General features: G+C 44.3%; 2 protein-coding genes and 4 non-coding genes across 6 annotated transcripts; 2 read left to right on the forward strand and 4 right to left on the reverse strand.

Moving 5' to 3' along the window:
• Positions 1-6,590: 6,590 nt before the first annotated feature.
• Positions 6,591-7,532, reverse strand: LOC139677925 (olfactory receptor 12D1-like). Its single transcript, XM_071568392.1, has one exon. It carries the CDS (start codon positions 7,530-7,532, stop codon positions 6,591-6,593), a length of 942 nt encoding a protein of 313 aa, XP_071424493.1.
• Positions 7,533-11,928: 4,396 nt separating this feature from the next.
• LOC139677983 (olfactory receptor 10A7-like) lies at positions 11,929-12,912 on the reverse strand. The gene has a single exon (XM_071568487.1). The coding sequence runs from the start codon at positions 12,910-12,912 to the stop codon at positions 11,929-11,931; it is 984 nt and encodes a 327-aa protein (XP_071424588.1).
• Positions 12,913-18,258: 5,346 nt separating this feature from the next.
• Positions 18,259-18,330, forward strand: TRNAM-CAU (transfer RNA methionine (anticodon CAU)). Its single transcript has one exon. It is a non-coding gene; the product is annotated as a tRNA-Met (tRNA).
• A 1,350-nt stretch (positions 18,331-19,680) lies between these two features.
• Positions 19,681-19,752, forward strand: TRNAG-UCC (transfer RNA glycine (anticodon UCC)). Its single transcript has one exon. It is a non-coding gene; the product is annotated as a tRNA-Gly (tRNA).
• A 529-nt stretch (positions 19,753-20,281) lies between these two features.
• TRNAQ-CUG (transfer RNA glutamine (anticodon CUG)) lies at positions 20,282-20,353 on the reverse strand. The gene has a single exon. It is a non-coding gene; the product is annotated as a tRNA-Gln (tRNA).
• Positions 20,354-21,747: 1,394 nt separating this feature from the next.
• On the reverse strand, positions 21,748-21,829 carry TRNAS-AGA (transfer RNA serine (anticodon AGA)). Its single transcript has one exon. It is a non-coding gene; the product is annotated as a tRNA-Ser (tRNA).
• Between the last annotated feature and the right edge of the window lie 202 nt (positions 21,830-22,031).

Consider the following 22,031-nt stretch of genomic DNA (forward strand, 5'->3'; position numbering starts at 1 on the left):
CCCTTCATTCTTGGTGGGTAGAACAAATGATTCCAAATATAAGGAGTTTAATTCACCTACAATAGACAGTAAGTAATCTTCTGAAAGTACCTATTTCTTGTCACTGAAAAATCAGAGAGACTTTAAGTAGCCAGATGCTTAATCGGAAAAATATAGTTCAGATAAATCCTACTGCTTGTCATAGTGCTCTTTTTATTTTCCTTTCATGTGTCTTTCTCTAAATTCCCTTACAAATATGGTTTTCCAAAAATCCTGAGGCTTTGATAATTTTTTATGGATTTGCTTTAGAAAAAAAATTTCAGTCGTCAAAACTAGTCATAATACTGTGGCATAGGAAGACAGCTGAGGGTGGATGTAAGGACAGGTAATGTGAGAGGAATATAGGAAAAGAGTCTAAGCAGGCAGAGATCAAGTCAGGAGAGCTAAAGCATGGATAAAATTAAATCTGGCCAGGGATACCAAGGGCAACAAGAAAAGCTTCTATAGGTATATTGGGGCTGAAAAAAGAAGAAGGGAAAATGTGGGTCCCCTTTGGAAAGAAACAGGAGATCTGGTTACTGGGGAGTTGGAGAAGGATGAGGTATTCCATTGGTTTTTTACCTTGATCTTCACCAGCAAGTGCTCCAGTCACACTGCCCAAGCCACAGAAGGCAAAGGCAGGAGCGGGAGATTGAAGAACTGCCTGGGGTGGGAGAGGATCAGGTTCAGAGCCATCCAAGCAATCTCAAGGTTCACAACTCCTTGGGATGTGATGAGATACGTCTGTGGATCCTGTGGGAAATAAGTCTCTAAGCCACTATTCATCATATTTGAGAGGTTGTGGCAATTCAGAGAAGTTCCCATGGACTGGAAAAGGGGAAACATAACTCATGTTTGAAAACAGAAGCAAGAAAGACTCATGTAGCTACTGGCCAGTCAATGGTGTGTTTAACACACCGGAGGGAAGAGATGCCATCCAGAGGGTTCTGGCCAGACTGAATAGATAAGACCATGCAAACCTCATGGAACCCAACAAGACCAAGTATAAGGTCCTGCCTCTGGGCTGGGACAATCCCAGCACAAAAACAGGCTGGGAGAGATTGGATGGACAGCATCCTTGGGGAGAAGGACCTTGGGGGTGTTGGTTGACAAGAAGCTCATGGACATGCCCTGGTCAGGTGGGCTGGCACCAGAAACCCTCCATGTCCTGGGCTGATTCTCCAGAGTGGGCAGCAGGAGAGAGGAGGATTCTCTGCTCCTCTACCCTCATGTGATAGCATGACTTTGCAAGGTTTACACATTGTTTTAAATTTTGCTTTGACTCTAACCCATTCAAACCCCCAATTTTTAGTTAATTTTCCAATGTCTGACCACCCCTTCAACATTGTTTCTTACCTGAAACCACAGGAACATTGCAATTCAGCTATAAAATCTTTGATTTCTTGAGGTTTTTGTATCCAGCTTTATATTCATGAAGATCCTGATTTTCTTATGAAAAAGGAAAAAAAAAGAATTAGAGCTCCATATTTGGCAAAGACACATGCTGCGTTTGCCCCCACTCCCTAATAACTTTCATATTTTCTTTTTTTTTAAATTTTACTTAGCCAACTGAGTTCACCAACTCTTCCGTTCTCCCAGGTAGACAGCATTCCTCCTATCACTTCACTCCTTAAAAACCTCTGCAGACCTGAGACCAGTGAAACACCCCAGGGAGAATCAAGCAAACAAAATCCTTGGAGAGGTTGCTGTTATCAGCCTCATATGAACACAAATAACCACTCTTTCCCTCTACATTCCGATTGGAATTTTCACTTTCTTAGCCTATATTTTGATCACTTTGGGGCCTGGATGGAATTATATGGACAGACAGGAGAACAACTGAGCAAAAGATTACTAGGATGTTCATCATTGCTATCAAGTCAGCACTGGTATGTTGAAGTCTAAATCTGATTAGGGTCTGGATTCACTGTCAGGCAGATGCCTATGCCACTGTTTCAGGTGTCCTCTGGAGATGCTGCTCCATCTTCTTTTTTCCACTGAGCAACTGTGTTCCCAGCTACAGTATCACAAATAAGTGAAACGATCCTTCAAGGTTGTGTTTTTTTGCCACAGCTTCCCAGCTGGCATTTCAGAAGCTCAGGTCCACTGCAATTTGTTGGTCAGTGTTCAGGCTGCTTAGTCTGCAGGGGCAGACAGAAACAGTTTGATCTCTTGGCCAAGCAAAACTCTGCATCTGCTTGGTGAACCTCAAAAAGAAAAGATGTCATAAGAACAAGAGAAAATTCAAACACTACATGAAAAAAGTGAAGTCCCCCCAAAATATTAGGGGAAGTTGTATTATGCAAACACCGCTAGAGGGTAGTATAGACAAAACAGTCTGAAAGACGAATTTCTGCCACAGTGACTTCGGCTGGTCCTGAGCTACAGGGGCTGAATTCCATCCATTTTGATTGCTAACATGAGATGAAATAGGTCTGTCTCAAAAATACAAAAATCTGCCTGTTGAATTTCCCATGGGATACCCCTGGTTTCCTACCAAGCAGCCACTGAATCAGTTCTATGGAAGAAATAAAACACTTTTGTCCAACCAGATGGTCTCAACCACCTCATTGCTGTGGTCTCTGTGTGAGTGCCATGCAGAGGCTTTAGTTTGAAGGTCAAGATACAATACAAGACAGATCTCTGTTCTGTGTGCCAGAAAGCCTTTAGAGGACAGCTAAAGCCCTGATGAATTAAACCTGGCCTGGGACATCCAGAGCAACAAGAAAAGCTTCTCTAGGTGTGTTGTCGAAAAAAGGAAGACAGGATAAAGTGGGCAGTCTTTGGAAGGATGTGGGAGACATGCAAGCTGGTGTAGAAGGCTTCTTGTATCACATTGGTGATGCCATGTTGAAATTCAGAATGTGGCACCACCTGCAGTGGCACCTTCTGTTTGCGGACCCTATTTCTTTGAATTTTGCAGAAGTTCTGATCTATCCCATGACCTGAGAGCCCCTTCCAGGGCCTAAAGGGGCTCTGAGAGAGCTGGAGAGGGACCTGGGACAAGGGACTGGAGGGACAGGGCAGGGGCAACGTTTCCTACTGACACAGGGCAGGGTTAGATGGGATATTGGAAAAAAATTCTTGCCTGTGAGGGTGATGAGGCCATGGCACAGGTTGCCTGTGGGCTGGGCCAGAGGGTGCCAGGAAAAGTGGGGTGTTGAGGGCTGTGTTTCAGGACAGAGCAGCGGTGCTTGAGCCTGGGGCCACAGAGCAGGAGAGCATCAAAGCTGGGACAGCAGTGATGTGTGGGCCAGGTTCATACGCCTTTGCCCAGGCACCCTTGCTGTCCTGGAGACCTGGATGTCTCCTCTGTATGTCCCACAGTGACCAGAGAGAAGTCTGAGGCAGGTGAGGCCTGAAAAGATCATGGTACAGGCCAGTACTCGACCCCTTTCTGTAACAGGACATATCAAAGGAGCTGCTTGGGGGAAAACATTTTTTCCTTCCTTTATTTTCCTGTAACCATGTTCTGATATTCTCCTTCTCCCTCCCAGGAGGGCCACTTAGACTTCTCCAGGAGCTCCAACTCTAATAACCTCACAGGTCCCATTAAAACTGCAGTAAAGTTTACCATCCTTCACGCTGTGTCATTTTTACCCAAGGGCTTGATAGATTGAGCAATCTGGAGCAAAGTTTTTCTTGCTGATAATTCTCTGTTACAGTCATCAGGTGGCTAATGGGAGAAACAGTCTTGGAGAAAGAGTTTTGCTCTGCTTCAACTTCTTAATGAGTTTATGATGCAACAGGGGATTTATTGTTTCTTAATCAAGACATGATGTCAATTAATATACTCCAAATGAACTTAATAAACATCATTCTCCGGTGGGGGTTGATGCTTTCAAATAAAACTGAACAAAGTTATCTTTGTGGTCAGGCCACCTGTGGAATCTCTGTCTTTTGCTGTTTCTTTCAGGAGTCACAAAGGGCAAAGCTATCCACGATAAAATTATCCCTCTGACCATCCTCAGAAATGACACTGTGCTGCAAATTCTAGTGACAGCTCCAATTGCCACTGGTGCTGCACTTGTGAAATAACCAGCACACTCAGGATGAAAAATATATTTATGTACCAAAAGCCATGACGTAGATAAAATTTTCAAAAAAACAAAGAGCATTTTCTAACAGTTTGGAAACCAGTTGTCAATTGAGTATAAGATAAATCAACATACCCAATCCAGGCTGTGTTGCCAGAGACAGGCACACGATGAGAAGACACAAACCAATACATAGATATGAGCACCATAAGACGAGAGATCAAAGGTGGAGACCAGTGATGGTGCTTGTCCAAGAATTAAACACACAGATATTAGGTAACACAAGTGTGAATCTGATGGAAAAAGTACTTGATAGATAGACAGGCAAGGAAATAATAATTTTTATTAGTAGAGAAAGAAAGTTTAGTGGATAGAGAGATAGCTGAAGGAGGAAGAATATAACTGTTATGAACACATGGGCTTGTTTTTCTTTCAACAGATGAAAAATATAATTATAGAAGCATGGGAAATATTTGCTAGATTTCAGTCAACTTTAGAAAAGGATTTTGCACAACCAAATTAAAGGATTAAAATTCAGGAAAAATGTTGATTTTTGCCCAAATAATATATTTTTAATTTTCAATGGTTCCTACAAAGACAAATGTCTCAGGGCAGCTCTCTGGAGTACAGACTCACTCATATTCACTGGTGGTGGTGGCATCCTAATGGGTGCCTGTGCTGACACTGCATAGTTCTTGGCCCCAGTCTCCTCTTGAACCTTGCTTTTTGATGTTCCTATGGGTCTTTTTTATTTTTTTCTGCATGTTGCTTTTCTATTCAAAGGGTCTGAACAGGATGAATGGTGGAAAGCAACTTTGCAGAGTAATAATTTTATGTGTCCTGATGCTGAAGGGTGTGTGGCTCATTCCCAAGGAGACTGAGTGCAAGTGCAGAGAACAAAGGAGAGATTCAATACTTCTGGAAGAATATTTTGATGAAAGAAACCAACCCCAAATTCCAAGCCTATTATCTACATCCCTTTTATAGGCAACGTCTTTGGAAAGTGATTTATTCACTTTTGGACAGTGTCTTATTTTGGTTTACAGCCAACTGTCTGGGCCGTCCCTGGTCTGAGGCTCAGCAAACTAAACAGAACATGGAAAGCTGCTCAATGAGACACAAGCCACTGCTGGACATGGTGGCTTCCTAAAGACGGAGAGCTTTGTGAGGGTTGCGGGGGCTCAGGGGTGGTTGAAGAGACATGATGTGGGAAATGGCCAAATTTCAGAGATAAAAAAGGGAGTGTGAGGACCTTTCAGGGCATGGAGTGTGATGGCAGTACATCTATGCCAAGTTAGTCTGTGATGACCTATGTAAGAGTCATATCAGGAAATCCAAATTAGGGTGTAGATACAGAAAACTGTGGACCAAGAAAGATGGTGGCATTTCTTTTGGGTGAAGGAAGATAAATAAAGGTGGAACAGGTTTGACAAATAGGAGAGAACGGGGACAAAAAGGGGCAGGTATTTATCCTCTCTGCACCTAGGCCATTATGCAGACAAATCAGAGCACCCCTTTTTTCTGTCCTCAGTAATCCAAGAGTCAGACACAGCACATCCAGGGGCCAAGAATGCCACGTGTTTTTCATCTATCTCAACAGGGAATTGCAGTGTAGGCTGAGACTAAAGGTGGTGAAAGCCTATGTGAAGAATCACAGCACTGAAAAATGAAGCACTTTAAAACTGTGGCATCCCACATTAAATCTGGGATTTAGTGCCTGAATATGAGCAGATATCCAGTGCCATTAGAAATGTTCATACTTCACAGGCATGAAGGACGACAAAGGACCTGCACAACCTGTTCTGTTCTGGATCCACAGGGGCAGTCTGGCCAGAATACTTGAGGATATTTATCATGTCTGTAGTAGTCTGTGTAAATATAAATCAATTGTTTCACCGCTGACCATAATATGAATCTGGAAAAGTGGTTAGGTACAGGAAAACATCTAAGTGTATAAATCTAGGCAAGATAAATCACACTGCTAAAGCTGGTAGAGGTGAAGTTCACATGTGTTTGTAAGTTTATATTTAAAACCAGGTTCAGAAGTAAGGTTCCACTAATACTTTAAGGAAAGAAACAGATTCCTTCAGGTGGCTTACTCAAGTAAAACATTGACAAGATCATTCTCAGGCTATGGTCAAGCAAAATGTAACACATGCTGGCTGTCTTCAGCTATACAGAAGATATGAATGACAGGAGAGTCATTCAGCTGCCTAAACACAGCTGTCAAGTAATCATTTAATAGCTCAGACCATTAAAACAACTTCATGGGGCTATCAACCATGAACCAAGTCCTGCAGGAGCCTGTATGGAAAACCAGAGACCAGATGTACCATAAGACATCTAAAATATAAAGGAAAAAGCAACAAGTCCTCGAACATCTCTCCTGATGTAGATCTATGCAATTAACTTCTAAATAATGTTAAACTGCACGAGATAATAAATAGTTTTTCAGTCTCTTCCAATACAGTGTCCTCTCTCCTTGTAAATCTGAGAGGTGGAGCAACCACATTCTGAGTCTTCTCCTTGTTTTAGTCACTTTCCTCCAGGAAAGAGTTTTCTCCCTAAGGTTTTTTTCAGGGCAGTTTTCACCTCCTTGTTCCTAAGTGTGTAGATCAAGGGGTTCAGAGCTGGGGTGATAGCACTGTACATGAGAGTCACTTGCATATCCTTTTGAGTGGAGTTTCTTGAGGAGGGTGGTGTATAATTGAAGAGAACTGGAATATAAAACAGTGCCACAACAGTGAGGTGTGAGGCACAGGTGGAGAAGAGTTTCCATCTTCCTTCCTGGGATTGGACTTTATAGAAGAGGAAGGAGATAATATAGAGGTAGGAAGGGACTACGAGAATGAAAGGGCCTAAAACAATAGATGTGGTGACAACATTGAGGAGTGTCATGTTGAGGCTGGTTCTACTGCAAGCCAAATTGAGCAGTGGCTTGATGTCACAGAAGAAGTGCTGAATGTGGTTGTGGCCACAGAAACTGAGCTGTGAGGTCATGACTGAGTGCACCATGGCATGTACAAATCCAGTGACCCAGCTGGCCACAGACAGCAGCAGACAAGTCCGTGAGCTCATGACCAGAACATAGTGCAGAGGGTTGCAAATGGCCACGTATCGGTCGTAGGCCATCCCGGCCAGGAGCACACCCTCAGCACTGCCCAGGAAGTGGAAGAAGTGCAGCTGGGCCAAGCACCCAGCAAAAGTGATGGACTGCTGCCCCAAGAGAAAGCCACTCAACATCTTCGGCACAGTGACTGTGGAGTAGAAAATGTCCAGGCAGGACAGGTTCCCCAGGAAGAAGTACATTGGCGTGTGGAGCCGAGGCTCAGCTATCACCACTGTTACAATGACACCATTTCCCAGCAGCGTGGCCAAGTAGAGCAGCAGAAAGGAGGTGAAGAAAAAGTGCTGCAGCCCCTTGATATTGGTGAGGCCCAAAAGGAGGAACTCTCTGACCTCTGTCTGGTTCAGCATTGCTAGAGCAGTAAGAAGCAAAGGCCAAATGTCAAGGTTTCACAGTATTACACAACTCATTTCTTCCTCTGTTATTTTAATACAAACAAATGCAGAAGAAAGCAAAACATAACATATGTAATCAAACATGAAATCCACATAGAAACTCAAGAAATTAACATGAACAAAGTCTTTAATGTAGTCTTAAACCCTGTGTCTAGAACAGGGTAAAACATCACAGAAGGGAAAATACCAAACTAAAAATGTCTATCTATGCATAATATCTGAATATATGAGATGTAAAACATTGTTGCTTCTTCACCTTCAGCCACATTCATATTTCAGTTCTGCTTAACTATAACTTCCTGCTACATCCTTTGAGCTCATCAACTGAGCTTGTAACTCTTAACCTTACTTCTGATGCTTTCTTTCTGCTATTGTGCCTCATTTCACCAAACAAGTTTAAACTTACAAATTCTGATGGTTGCCATCTCTTCCAGACAGTTCTTTGATCTTAAAAATTGCACAATTTACACTTTTTTCATCAGCAACCAGCACTTCTTCTGTATGTTGCTGAGAATAAAGGAAGAGGATGCCCTAGCACGTGATCACAAACTGGTTTTGATAATGGACTGTAAACTTTGCATAAAAAGTATCTTTTTGTTGAGCAGCAGCAAGTGAATGGGACAAACCCCACCATCTCATGTACTACAACACCGTGATGGAGCAAGACTGGATTTGCAGGAGCCAGAAGAGGCAGTGCAAGTTCCAGGTATCCCACTGACCATTGGTCATACTGCCCTACTGAGACAATATAATGAAATCATTAACGCTGGAAAAGACTTCCAGTGCAACCATTAACCAGGTCCAGGTCTTTTAAATGCCAATAAGTAAACACATTTTCACTCTTTTTCTGTTTCAAATAAGTTTGTGTGTTGAAAGTGGGTAAGGTCTTATCCAGTAAAGTTTTCAACAAACATAATCTTTGTTCCTTTCTACCATGTGCTTTCATTGAACATAAGTGATTTTCGAAAGTCAGTATCATATATCTCCAGCCCAGTCACTCTTTTTCTCATATTTCTTTAGTTTATTATTTCAGCATGAAAACAGCAAGCAAAGAGAAAGCTTCTAGATTTATTTCTTAATAAAAGAACATCAGTGTGTAGCCTAAAGATAGTTTATGCACATGAATGTCCATTCTAAAAACCTGATTATACTGCCCTGAAAATGCTTTTAGTCTGCTCTTTGAACAAACTATTGGAAACATTAGATTTGATAATATTAGACTTACCAAAATTTTAGTCAGTCACCTGCCTTTGAAGAGATACAGATGCAATTCTAATTTTAAGACTCTTGCTTAAATATAAGTGCAAAGAAAACACTTAGTCTGTTGAAGCTGCCTATTTTCCCAAGTATATAAATTACATCTGTAAAAAAAAAAAGAGAATTCTGCTCAAACTTCACATCACTACCAATGAGTACTTTTCTCACTGTAGTGGGACCCTCTGAGAGTGATCCAGAAAGCAAAGCTGAGTGCAAAATGACTCTTTGCGTGGAGTTAAAAGACTGAGAATTTCTGTTCTGCTTTTTCCTTCCACATCTGCTTGGCGCTCCTGTGGCTGAGAGGTTAATATGGCAGGGGTGCTGCAAGGACTGCCACAAGTTCCCTGGGGCTGCTACTTATTCAGGCACGATGCAAGGCTGAAGCTTTGCAAACTGTACCAGAACTCTCTCATGACCTAGTTAGAGGGTGAAAAAAAGTGTTTTTATCATGCCCACAATGGGCAAACTCTCAACATCACCATGAGGGAAGTAAATTTCCTATTGTTTTGATCAGTCTCCTGAGATTTGTGAATCAATGGAGAGCTGCAGAGCAGGGAACACAGTGTTGCCTAAAACATAATGTGCGGATGAGCCACTTGCAAAACGTTCTGCAGAGACTAACTCATAACAAAAATATCCCCCCAAATGCACTGCTAAACCAATCCACCACTATCCACCCTCCAAAATAATCCAACACAAATATCTCCATCTTGGTGCACAGAGTTTATGGCTGAAAATTTGATGGGAAATAGAGGCATGACTCATGCAGCGTAAGCTGAGCTGGAGCAGTGCTTAGGCAATGTTCCTCAAATCTCCTTCAAATACTAGAATTTGTGACACCCAGCATGGGTTCCATCCATTTGGATAGTTTAAGATTTCTAATATTTTATTTTTATTGGCATTTCACTAATAAAGAGTTTCTGTTCCCTTTGAAAACAAAACTGTCCCAAATTTGCATGTTAAACTTAATTTTCAATCCTGTGGAAAAATTTCCACAACTGTTTACAGTAGAAACATGTTTAGTTGTGGTCCAAGCAGTTCAGATGTCAGTGTGTATATCCCTTAGGAACTCCTCTTTCTAGGAAAGTGGCTTACCATTTCCTCTATAAAGCTCCTGACAGCTCAGCTCCAGCCTGAGTGCAGGTTTGAAAACGCAGCATGTTCAGTGGACCTTTGTAGAAACACAGAATAATGTAGGTTGGAAGAAACCTCTGCAGTCTCTTGTCCGTTCTCTGTTAAAAGTGGGCCAACTGGATAAGGTCTTGTACAGTAAAATATTCAACAATTTCAAGGATATATTGACAAACTCTCTGGGTAGCCTGTTCCAAGTCTGAATGTCCTAAAGGTGAAAAAGTATCTAATCCAAATTTCTCATGCTCTGCTTTGTGTCCATCACCTCACGTCTTACCATTGTGCTCCTTTGGGAAATGTTTGCCCTCATTTTCTGTAAGAGCATCCACCCTCCCACTAAGTGGCTGCAGACAGCAATATGATCTCCTTCCCCTAGGAAGGGACAAGGATGACGAAACCCCAAAGCTGCCTTTTCTGCAAAGCTGCTTTCTACCCCGTCATCCCCTTGCTCGGCCCGTGGTGTTGATAAAGGAAATAAACTGCAGTACCCACAGTTCTGATCCCTGAGAAAAACCGCTAGTGAGTAGCCTGTGTCAGGACTTCTTACCGCAGAGCTGTTTGACCCTGGAAATCCTGACCATGGTCATTATTAACCACTTGCCCACAGCAAGTCTTCAGAATTTAGGTATAAGGAGTCTGTATGAGACTGTACTGAAGGTCTTGCTCAAATTAAGGTGTGTCAGTTATCTCACAAGTCAGCCAGATTGAACAGACTTGACTTGCCCTTCTTGTATTCATGCCAGCTGTTCCAAACTGCCTTCTTGCCCTTCAAGTACCTCACTATCAGAAGGATTTATTCCGCAGCCTTCCCAGGTACTGAGGGGAAACTGCAGTTCCTCAGTTCCTCCTTGCAATTCTTGAAGAAGGCTGCAATGGTTGTCTTTTAACTCGTCCTGTGGTCACAATGACCTTTTGAAGACAAAAGTGGGTGAACTCAAAAAAACACGGGATGAGAAAATGGGTAGGGTTGGAAGGGTCATCTGGTCCAACTTCCCTGCTCGAGAAACAACATCAAGCAGATCCCATCCAGTCTCACAAACTGTCATATGCACAGTTGATCTAAGTGCTCTCTCTGGGTTTTCTTACCCTTCTGCTTTGCTCCACATACTTTCCCAATGGGCTTAAAGGACTGGGGACCCTGAAAGCTGACCTTATCTGTGGAATGCAAGGCAATAAAGCCACAGCACGCCCCAGCCTTTTGGGTGCCCTGAGCTCTGCTGCCCATTGACCCACAGACTTGCATTTTCCTTAACCTTTCTTTTTCTTTGTGCTTCTAGAAACTCTTCTTTTTGCCCTACCAATACCCTGCTAGTTCCAGCTCCAGCTGAGCAATGGCTTTCCTAGCTCCTTCCCTACATGGTCTATATTTCTTCTCGTTTTTCTGGTCCTGTTTTCACCTTCTGTGCACTTCCTTTCTTGTTTGAGCCAGGGGAGTCAGGAGGTGTGGGATGTGGTGACTTTAGGCTCCACATCAGCATAACCTCACAAACAGGATCTTTGGGAGTATATGTGCCAGCTGGTGACATGTTTATACAAGCACAAGCTATTTACTTAACACAGAAGTACAAGTGAAATCTGTTTGTATGAGGGAGTGGGTTAACTGTAAAATGCAGAGACTCAGTTTAGTCTTAAAATTTCTACAGCAGTATAAGCGTCCTCTTGCCCTCTTCCCTCTCTCCTGGAGAGAAAATCAAAGAAAAGTGAAAAGACTCATGGATCCAGGTAACACCAGTTTAATAAGAAGAGCAAAAGCTGTATACACTGGTAAAAAAGGAATTAATTCACTACTTCCCATCAAGAGCTGATGTGCAGCCTCTTCTTAGAAAGCAGGGGCTCAGCATGCCCAACTGTGCTTGTGAAAACAAACACCTTAAACATGAAGAAAGACATTTCACTTTATTATTAAATTTCATTTAACTTTTTACTGGGGAAACTTATGTTTTGTGGAGCTACAGGTAATCCATCACCTGCATGAAGAAAAACAAGACATCTGCTTCCTATGTAACCACTTGTCAATGCATCTCCTCAGGCTCTGCTTGACTTCCTGATTCCTCAAGCTGTAGATGATGGGGTTGAGCATGGGGGTGACAACTGTGTAAGACAGGGAAACCATTTTCTTCATATTGGATGAGAGGCTGGACTTGGGTCGCAGGTGAACGATGCCAGCTGTGCTGTAGAAAAGAGTCACCACCACCAGGTGAGCTGCACAGGTGGAAAAGGCTCGTCTCTGGCCCCCAGCTGATGGGATCTGAAGAACAGCATGGATAATGCGAAGGTAAGAGATGGCTATCAGAGAGAAGGGAATCATCACTATCATGACAATAGCAATGAAAATCAGTAGTTCAAACAGGGCTGTGTCTACACACACCATCTTCAACACAGGGGAAACATCACAAAAGAAGTGATCCACTGTGTTTCTCCCACAGAAGGGCAGGTTGAACAACCATGTGGTGAAGCCCAGAGCCACAGGGACACCAGCCAGCCAAGACCCAACAGCCATCCTGAAGCAGCGATCCCTGGTCATCATAGTGGCGTAGTGCAGTGGATGACAGATTGCCACTTGCCGGTCATAAGCCATTGCACCTAAGAGGAAACACTCACAGGTGACAAAAAGGACAACACAGTTTTGCTGCAAGGCACAAGCTGTGAAGGAAATAACTTTTCTCTCCACCAGCAGAACTGTGAGCATCTTGGGGACAATGCTCAGGCTGTAGCAGATCTCTGTCAAGGCAAGGTTCTTCAGGAGGTAGTACATGGGTGTGTGTAGAACAGGGTCAGTGGTTGTGATCACAATAATTAGAGAGTTCCCTATCAAGGTGGCCACAAACATGATGAAAATCAGTGGGAAAAATAGGAGCTGCATCTTGCCATGGAAGGCAAACCCCAAAAGTAAGAAGGGAACAGTGATGGTTTGGTTTCCTGGCTTCAATTCCTGAAATGGTCCCATCCTAAAAGAGAAAAAAACACACCACACTGCAAGAGGATTAAAAGTTTGGGACAGATTATTGGGCTCAGAAATAGCTACTGTTGCTGCAAATTGGGGTTTAAAACATGCGATGAAACTTGGACTGGATATAACAGTGAGCCCTGTGAAAAAAATCTCAGCTGGAGAATCTGTTCGAGATTATCTTTAACAGTCACAGGCTGGGACTTGTCTTCTCAAAAATAGATGAACAGAAGACTGACATAAAAATTTCAAATAACCATTTTGTGTTCATTTTGTACAGAAAGAAATGGGTAGCTCCAAAGGGCAGCTCACCTTGGAGTGACAAGGGCATCTCTGATGAGACAGAGGAATTACAGTTTGGATGGGCTGGATGTCTCTGAGTTAACTTCACCATCTACATGTCTATAGACATCTAAATGTGAGCCAGTCACCTGAAAATCACTTTATATTTAATGGCAAGAAATATACCATAATACAGATGCATGATTTCTTTCCTTCTAAGGTGGTTGACTGAGGATGCCACATTGGTGGTATCATTAATAATGAAGTGAGCATGCAATGACCAACTTGTTTGGATAGCTGGAATTAACTGATATTCATTTAATTATTAGTGCTCTAAGCCAGGAGATACAGATAACCTGTGGCTTTCTTGACTCCAGCAGAAATGATCTACGTACTTTATTTCTTTCTAATACTGCAAAAGTACAATCCAAACCTAAAATGTAAGTTGCTAAAAGTGTTCATGCACTGAAATTAGATTCCTCAAATCATATAAAATCCATGTTCTGAGTTTTCATTGAAGATAAGCTCTGGGGCATAAAAAGATGCTCAGCGTGCACACAGCTGCCCACAGAAAAGTGGTCACCAGCATCTATGCCTTGCTGCCTTTTTCTGGGAATTTGCCATCTCATCAGATCTGATAACAAAATTATTTGTCTGAGAAACTTTCTGGACTGTTTTAGACAAAATACACTTCGCTGATTTTTGAAGGACACATACAGACCATAATAGTCATATTTTTCCCCCTATGTTTAAACCATTGAGATTGAGATAATATGGCCCACAAGACCTGGAGTTTAGTTTTACTCTAAGAGAAGATTAACATTTTCTTTTCAGGGTTCACATGTACGAGATAAGAATATATTTATGTGCAACAAAAATTCCAAACAAAGAATGAAAAATAAATTGCTTAGACTCCCATGAAAATATCTGTAGGTCCAGTGGGACTTTAGCTTCTATCCAGATGAAGAAAGACTCTTGCTGCCTATGTAGCAGTCACGCTGTATCACTGCTAATGATAAAAATAGCTTAAGGTGTTGGAGTCTGGGTTTTCAGGATTTCTGATTTCTGATTTTTTTCTTTTCCATAGCAATGATAAAAGAGAAAATGAGGAGATGAGAAAGTGTAGACATTGTGATTTAATTGTTCCACACATTTCTCAGCAAAATAAGAAGCTACAGTATACAAAGTTTTCTATAGACAATAGAAATAAGCACTATCCTGTCAGTATAGTTAAAGTTTCTCCACCACAGACATTTAAAATAACATGCTGATGCCACAGATTTTCCTATTTCTCTTGGATGAGTGACTAAGTCAGATGTAAAAATCCACGTTGCTGTGCTTAAAGGTGAGATATATTTCTCTTGGAGAACCTCATAGCAGCTCCAGGCCACAAATGAAAAAATAAACCATGGAAGCATAGTTTTAGTTTTGTCCTAGGAACCAGGTAAGAATGAGGAGCAGAAAATGAAATATTACCTTATGTTGCAAAAAGTGGTGGTGTTTTCTCTCTGTCTTCAGCAGGGGCAATATTTCCAAAGGCAGAGAGGAAGAGAAATTATGAATAAAGAAAAAGAAAGAAAAAGCAACTCCCTTTTCTTTTGCTCTCTAAGAGGCAGCATCTTTTCCCTGATTCCAGAGGCTCCTATAACCTACTGGTGGAGGTATTTCAACTTTCATGTGCTCCCAGTAGGATCAGGTCTCCAGACAGTAACTTTCTGGTATAATGAAGTCATGCTACCTAATTGTTTTTTACCAGTGATTTTAGAGCAGACTAGCAGTCTAAGTGTAGGATAAACAAAAGTTCCTTAGGCATGGTGAGCTGTATGTGTAAATGATGTAATTATTAAGAGTCATAAAAGGATATTCTCTAATGCTTTTTCTTATAAGTTACTAATATTAGCTAAAATAGCAAGAAATAGTACTGTAACAGTTTCTATTATGGCTTTTTTTTTTCCTTTTATATTTTTTTTGTTGTGTCCGGTTTATTGAGGAAATGAGAGTCTTCTTTTGGTAGATGTCTGCTGCTCATCTGAAACATTTTGCATGATGTCACAGAAACTCAGTTTAAAACTGGGGTGAAAAATTAGGTGAAGCCTTGTCTTGTTAGTGGAGACCAAGGCAAAGGAGTCATTCAGTTATCAACCTTTTCCATGTCCTATATCACCAGGGTCCCCCCACATTTCCCCTGGTCTGCCTGTTGTCACCTAGGTACTTACAGAAACCCTCCTTGTTGTCTTTGGCACCCCTGACTGGGTACAATTCCATTTCAGCTTTGGCTTTCACAACTGTATCTCTGCATGCTCAGACCAGAGCACGAATATTTGAAAAATAGCAGTCCTTAATTAGCTCATGCACTTTTGTGCTATAAACTGTCAGCCAGGTGCATTAGGGAATATACCTGTGTGACCAGCCAAAAAACATCCTCCCACATACACAGGCAGGCAGGGGCATGTACCACACACTGCAGGAGAGCTCTGAAGAGGCAAGCAGAGGCCAGGAGCCCTGAAGGCTCAGGGGAGGATGATGGAGCAACTGTTCCCAGCAATTGCTAAAGAAAGTAAAATCATCTCAATATGAAAGGAAACTAGGGATGTTCATTGTTTTATTTTGATAATAGAGCTAAAACTAGAACAACCAGTTGTTCATACAGAAATGCAGAGCCAGAGCATGGAAAAAATAATGTTAGAGTTATGCTCACATAGCTTGTGTATTTATTAGGGTGGAAGCAAAGCCTTGCCAGATCCAGCAGCATGAGCTGAGTGCACATGTGCCCAGTCACACCTGTAGACCCTGGTCTGTCAGGGACAATTCTGCCTGACCTCAGTTCTGAAAGTGGACTGTTCCCCAAAACAACTGTGACACGAAGACAGCCCATACTGGAGCAGATTTATCCTGAAGGATTGCAGCTCCAGAGAGGATTCACACTGGAGCAGAGGGAAAGTGAAAGAAGGAAGGAACAGCAAAGGCAAATTGTTATGAACTGATCCAACTGCCCACTGGCCAGTAAAGAGAGGAGATAGAACATTTGGGAATGAATCGTAGAATCATTTAGGTTGCAAAGGACTTTTAAGATCTTTGAGTCTGACTATTAAGCCAGCATTGCCAAGGGCACCATTAGGTCATGTCCCCAGCTGCCACATCCAAATATCTTTTAAATCCCTCCAGGGGTGGTGACTGCCCTGTGCAGCCTGTTCAAGTGCATGACGACCCTTGCAGTAAAGAATTTTTTCCTAATATCCAATCTAAACCTCCTCTAGCACAACTTGAGGCTATTTGCTCTTGTTCTTTTGCTTAATACCTGGGAGAAAAGACCAAAACCCAGCTGGCTACAGTCTCACATCAGGCAACTGTAGAGAGCAAGAAGGTCCTTATAAGCCTCCTTCTTTCCAGGCTGAGAGCCCCCAGCACTATTAGTCCCTCCTCATCAGATTTGTGCTCCAGACTCTTCCCCAGCTCTACTGCCCTTCTCTGGACACTCTCCAGCTTCTCAATGTCTTTCATGTCTTGGGAGGCCAAAACTGACCCCAGGATTCTCCAGTGCCCAGCACAGGGGGACGGTCACTGCCCAGGGCCTGTGCTCACACTATTTCTGACACATGCCACTGGTGTTACTGGCCCCCTGGACACACCCCAGCTTATATTGAGCTGCTACCACCAGCACCCCTCCTGACAGCTTTCCAGCCACTCTTCTCAGGCTGGAGTGTTCCATGGGGTTGTTGTGGCCCAAGGGCAGGACCCAGCATTCTGCTTTATTGACCCTCAAACTGTTGGCCTCAGCCCTTCAACCCAGCCCATCCAGATCCCTATGCCCTCCAACATAGCAACACCCCTGCCAAACTTTATCTCTGAATTTACTGAAGGTACACTTGATCCCCTTATTCAGGTCATCAATAAAAATGCCATGAAAAAATGAACGTGAGTCCAGGAAAAATGGAAAGGGGATTTTTTTTTTTGTTTTGATTGGCAAGGAGGTAAATTAATTTTCTCCAGATCAGTGTGGTTTGTCAACAGTGGTAATCCATCAGTGTTCACTCTGTCTTTACCTTGACCCATGAGTTATTTCATCCTATTTTCTCCTCCTGTCCTGTCTTCTTGAGGAGCGGGACTGGGGAGCCTGGCAGCTGGGCAAAGCCAGGCCACCACATCTAGCCAAAGACATTTGCATCCACAGCAGTGGGAGAATTCACAAAAATGAGAAAGCCAGAACTCATGGCAGAGCAGAGGCAGCATCAGATCTGCCAGGGGCCCAGTCAGGGATTTGGGGCAGAAGATGTATCTTTTACAACAGGAGAATATTTATGGGTTTTCTGTGACATTTCCCAACTGTGATGCACTGGCACAAGAGTTGTCTTTTGTTCCACTTGTTTGACTTGTCTTTATAGATTTGCCAGGATACAAACCTAGACTTTGCTGAAGTTGCTACAGTCTTGAATACTTCAGTCTTGTATTCATATCCCCTAATTTTTCACTTGGGTTTTAAACAGAGTTTCTCTGCTGTCGTGGAAAGTGCTTCAGATGAGCAGCAAACATTCATAGAATAAAGTTGACAAAAGCATTAATATAAGACAAATTTTTATTGTACTATTGCTTGCCGTATTTAAGACCACATAATTGGTATCATATTGCAGTGCTCTGTTTTCTTAACATCATTGCTAAATCATTGGTCCAATTTTCAAAGGCATAAATAAGAGCCAGCTAAACTTAGCATCTAGTCTTTCAGATTGAGAGTTTAGGGAAGGTTGTGACTGCCTGTTGTAAGCAGAAACATAATTCTGTACAAAGGCTAGACCTCGTCTGCAAGTCTTCAGAACATTCCCAGAGGGATCCTGTCTCTGGATAGATGATGTCAGTGCAGACTCCTCTTTTTCTTCCTCCTTTGCAATGTTAAATACTTAAAAATGATCCACATCAGAGGCTTAGGGGTGAGCCAGGTGCCCCTTGCAACAGTCTAAAATCTTGTAGAAAGTTTATTCAGAAAGCTCAGCCTGTTTAGAGAGGAGGAAAGCGTCTGCAGGATAGAGGAAAGAGGAACGGAGGGAGGGGAGTGCGACAGTGGTGAGGAGGAGCAGAGTGGCGCAGCGGGAGCGTGCTGGGCCCATAACCCAGAGGTCGATGGATCGAAACCATCCTCTGCTAAGCTTCTTTTGCACCGTTGCTGCCTCACCCAACAACTTTTACCCCGCACTGCTGCAGCTTTCTGAACATCCACATCCATGACCCTGCTCTGCCTTCTGCCCCTGCTCCCTCGCACTGCCACCTGCTTTCTCCTCTGCTTTCTCAGGCACCAGCACTCCCCCAATGACCATCAGCAAGGCAGATGGGTGGGTGTCAAGCGGCAGGCAGAGCTCCCCTTAGGAGCACTGCGTGTTGTGGGTACACAGTTGTTCCTCCCTTCCCACCGGGCAGCTCAATCCCCAATCTCCCAGCCACAGGAGGGCACCTCTAGGGCTCTACAGGTAGACAGGAAGCTGAGGCTGGTACTAGTTTGGGAAAGACGGTCTCTGTGGGAAGAGATAAGGGGGTTCCCTGTGCTGCACACAGAAGCTTCTATCTCCACTTCAGACATCTGGGATGTCAGCAGTGTGAAACCTCTATGAAAACATAGTGCAGTGGGGGTAGAAAATGCCAGGCAGAAAGAGGAGGAAAAAAAACAAGTGCCAGAAAGAAAATTCATCCTCCTGTACTGTTTGGGTGGGTACAGGAATCTGGAGTGAGGGAGTCAAGCTGCGTTTTGGTTAGAACAAGGGAAGGTGGTGTTTAGAGTTTAGTTTTATTGTTTCTCATTATTTGAACCTACATCAATTGGCCAAACAATTTTCCCAAGTCGAGTTTGCTTTGCTGACAACAGTTTTTGCTAAGCCAGGTTGTGGTGTTTGCTTTCACCTGCAAGGATTCTCCTCCTGTTTTCTGTGCTCCTCATTCACTGAAGGTAGGGGGGGTAGTGGTGAGTGTTTGTCCCAGCTTACCCCACCACAGGTATATACACACAAATGCCCCTCCATTTGCACAGTAAGGCATGGCTGGCACATGTGTGAAGGTGCCTGGGGAGCAGTGCCATTACCAGCATCCCTAAAGTGGTGGCAGCAGCAGCACTCAGAGAGATGTGAAAGAGGGAGAGGGTGGGATGGTTTCCTTCCTCTCTGTGTGCTGAGATCTGGAGGTTGGATGCACAGATCCGTGTGTCCCACATGGCAACCATCAGCTGCCTTGAGTCATGGCCCGTAGCAAAGGCACGTGCAGGGTGTGCCTGGGGCTTGATGCTGGTTTGTGCAGTGTGGTGCTCCAAGCCTGGGCAGTGTGTGGTGAATCTGTGCCCTAGTGAGTGACCAGTGCAGCTGGAGGTTTGGTGTTCCCCTCAGAAAGACACGTGCTGTGGTGCAGGTTGTGGTTGTGTTTGTGTGGGAGTGGCAGGAGGGGCCTGTCAGGGTGTGGGGCTGGGGCAGGGAGTGTGGCATGCAGGAGCAGGGAGCACACAGACAGGCACAGGCGTTGGTGGTATAGTGGTGAGCATAGCTGCCTTCCAAGCAGTTGACCCGGGTTCGATTCCCGGCCAACGCACAGGGACTTTTGTTGGATCAACCAGACCACTGGGTGCTGTCCTGGTCCTGGGATGCCGTGGGATAGGCCACACATTCTGCTCCTCGCTTCCCTGCCATGACAGGTCTGGTGTGGTGTGTTCACCACCAGGCCTGCTCCTTTGCACTTACTCTGCCTAGGATTTTGATGAGATTGGAGAGAAAAGCTCATCCAGCACCAGCTGTTGGGACCCAGCAAGGTCATCCTGCCGTACGCAAGCACAGAGTTCCAGGCTGGACTCATCTCTCTTGGTACACCAGAGGAGAGGAATTTTTGGCACCTGGCAGGAGCAGCACGCTGGTGGGGCAGGCTCATGATGAGGACTGAGAAAGTCCAGGTGGGCATCAAGGCCTTCATGAGGCCAGTTATGCACTTTGAGGGTAAAGTGCATGGAGGCCTGTTCTTTATGAAATGTCTCAATGGAGACATTGGAGTGAATTTGCTCTGTATACTCCTGTCCCTTTCCCACCTCTCCAGTTGTCGCTTGGAAAATGAGAGAGCCAAAAGTTTAAGGTCCCACTGAGATTTGAACTCAGATCGCTGGATTCAGAGTCCAGAGTGCTCACCATTACACCATGGGACCTCCTATACAATGCTCTTCCTGATTCTCTCCCCACTCTGCCTCAGCCTCATGCCACTGCTTTAGTCTCAGACCTGTCTCTCCAGCTCCCTGCACATCCACCACCCACTTCAGCCTCCCTTCAGGGCCTTCACACGCTCTCCAATCACACCTTCCTTCAAGGCAGCCCCACAGCTCCCTCTCCCAGCCTCATGTGCCCTCTCTTACAAGTTGCAGCCTCTCTTGCCCTAAGGACAACAAGCCTCTTCTGCCTCAGGGTAGTCCTTGCCTAACCACAGAGACACCTTCATGCAGCAGAAGAGCCCTGGCCTTCCCTTATCCAGGCTCCCCATTACTGACTGGACTTCTAAAATGAGGGAAAAGGACCCTCTGGGAAACCCAGGAAAGGGAATGATAAACTGGAGAGAGTGAGGTAGAAGATCCCAAGTACAGTCAGGGCCTGGGTGTTCTGGTCTTGTAAGAAGTGGCTGAGGACTCAAGGATTGTTGAGCAGAGAGAAGGAAATGTCCAGTGGGGGTCCAACAGCACAAAGCACTCTGCAACTGCTGTGAGCCTGCTGGCAGCCAGGGGATGCAGTCTCTGACTCCTGAAATACCTTCCAACCAGAAGGGTTATTGGAGGGCAGAGTGAATGCAGGGAGAGATTTTGTGGCTGAATGTTTGGAGGATGTCTAAAGATCTCAGTTTAAGGAGAGAGATGCAGAAAGTGTGGAGAAGAGTGTGTGACAGAGGAATTCCTTCAGAAAGAAGGTTTATGTTTACAATACAGTTATTTTGACCAATCACATTAATCTTTTTAGATTCTGAGCTAAACTTTTGATCACATAATCACTACGAGCTTGTCCCATGCAGGTAGTGTGGACATATGTTCAGTGGGGTGATCATTTTTTTAAACAACTATCCCATTCTTTTATTGCCTAAATGGCATATTCTCAGCTACTGAGAGCTGGTTTATGTTGGGTTTTTAGTGCACATATACTATGAGGGAACAGCTGTTAGATGGAAGCAGAATTTGTGCCACTGAGCAGGTTATTGGTGCCTTGCCCTTCACAGGAGCTGTGAGCCCCTTGCTCTGCCTGTGCTGTGCAGTGGTCCCCCACAACTCATGCCGTATCCCACATCCTGTCACAGCCCTAGTCTTGTTGTGCCCCAACAACCAAGAGATGCCCCATCATCCGGCAGGGTGCCAAAGAATCCATAAAGCCAATTAGCCTGCCAGGTTTCCAGCAGCTTCTCATGTGCTGCTGTGTGGGGGAAGAGCTGAGTGTGCAACTGCAGAAGCTCTGTGGGCAGCCTGCAGCTCTTGTCCCTGGCAGCCCTGAGGGCTGGGAGCTGTGCAGCTGCCCCGAGCGTCAGGGCTGCAGGTGCCAGCAACTGGCCCAAAAGGGCTCTTGGTGCCATAGCTGGCAGGATTCAAACCTGCACGGAGAAACCCCAATGGATTTCTAGTTCATTGCCTTAACCGCTCGGCCACAACTACCTGCTCCAGCCCTCGCTGCCCTGCTCAGTACATGCCTGGGGAGGTCAGTACAATGCTCCCCTCCACATTTGCAGCTGGGACCTGCTCTGAGCAAGACAGGCACCTGGGGCAGGTTCCAGAGGCTTGAGAGGTGTCACCCCAGGGGCTGGGGCTGCAACTCCCAGACCCTTGTCTCCATCCAGCTATCTGGGATATCTTGCCA

The sequence above is a fragment of the Pithys albifrons genome, chromosome 13, assembly GCF_047495875.1.
Source record: "Pithys albifrons albifrons isolate INPA30051 chromosome 13, PitAlb_v1, whole genome shotgun sequence".
Taxonomy (NCBI): Eukaryota; Metazoa; Chordata; class Aves; order Passeriformes; family Thamnophilidae; genus Pithys; species Pithys albifrons.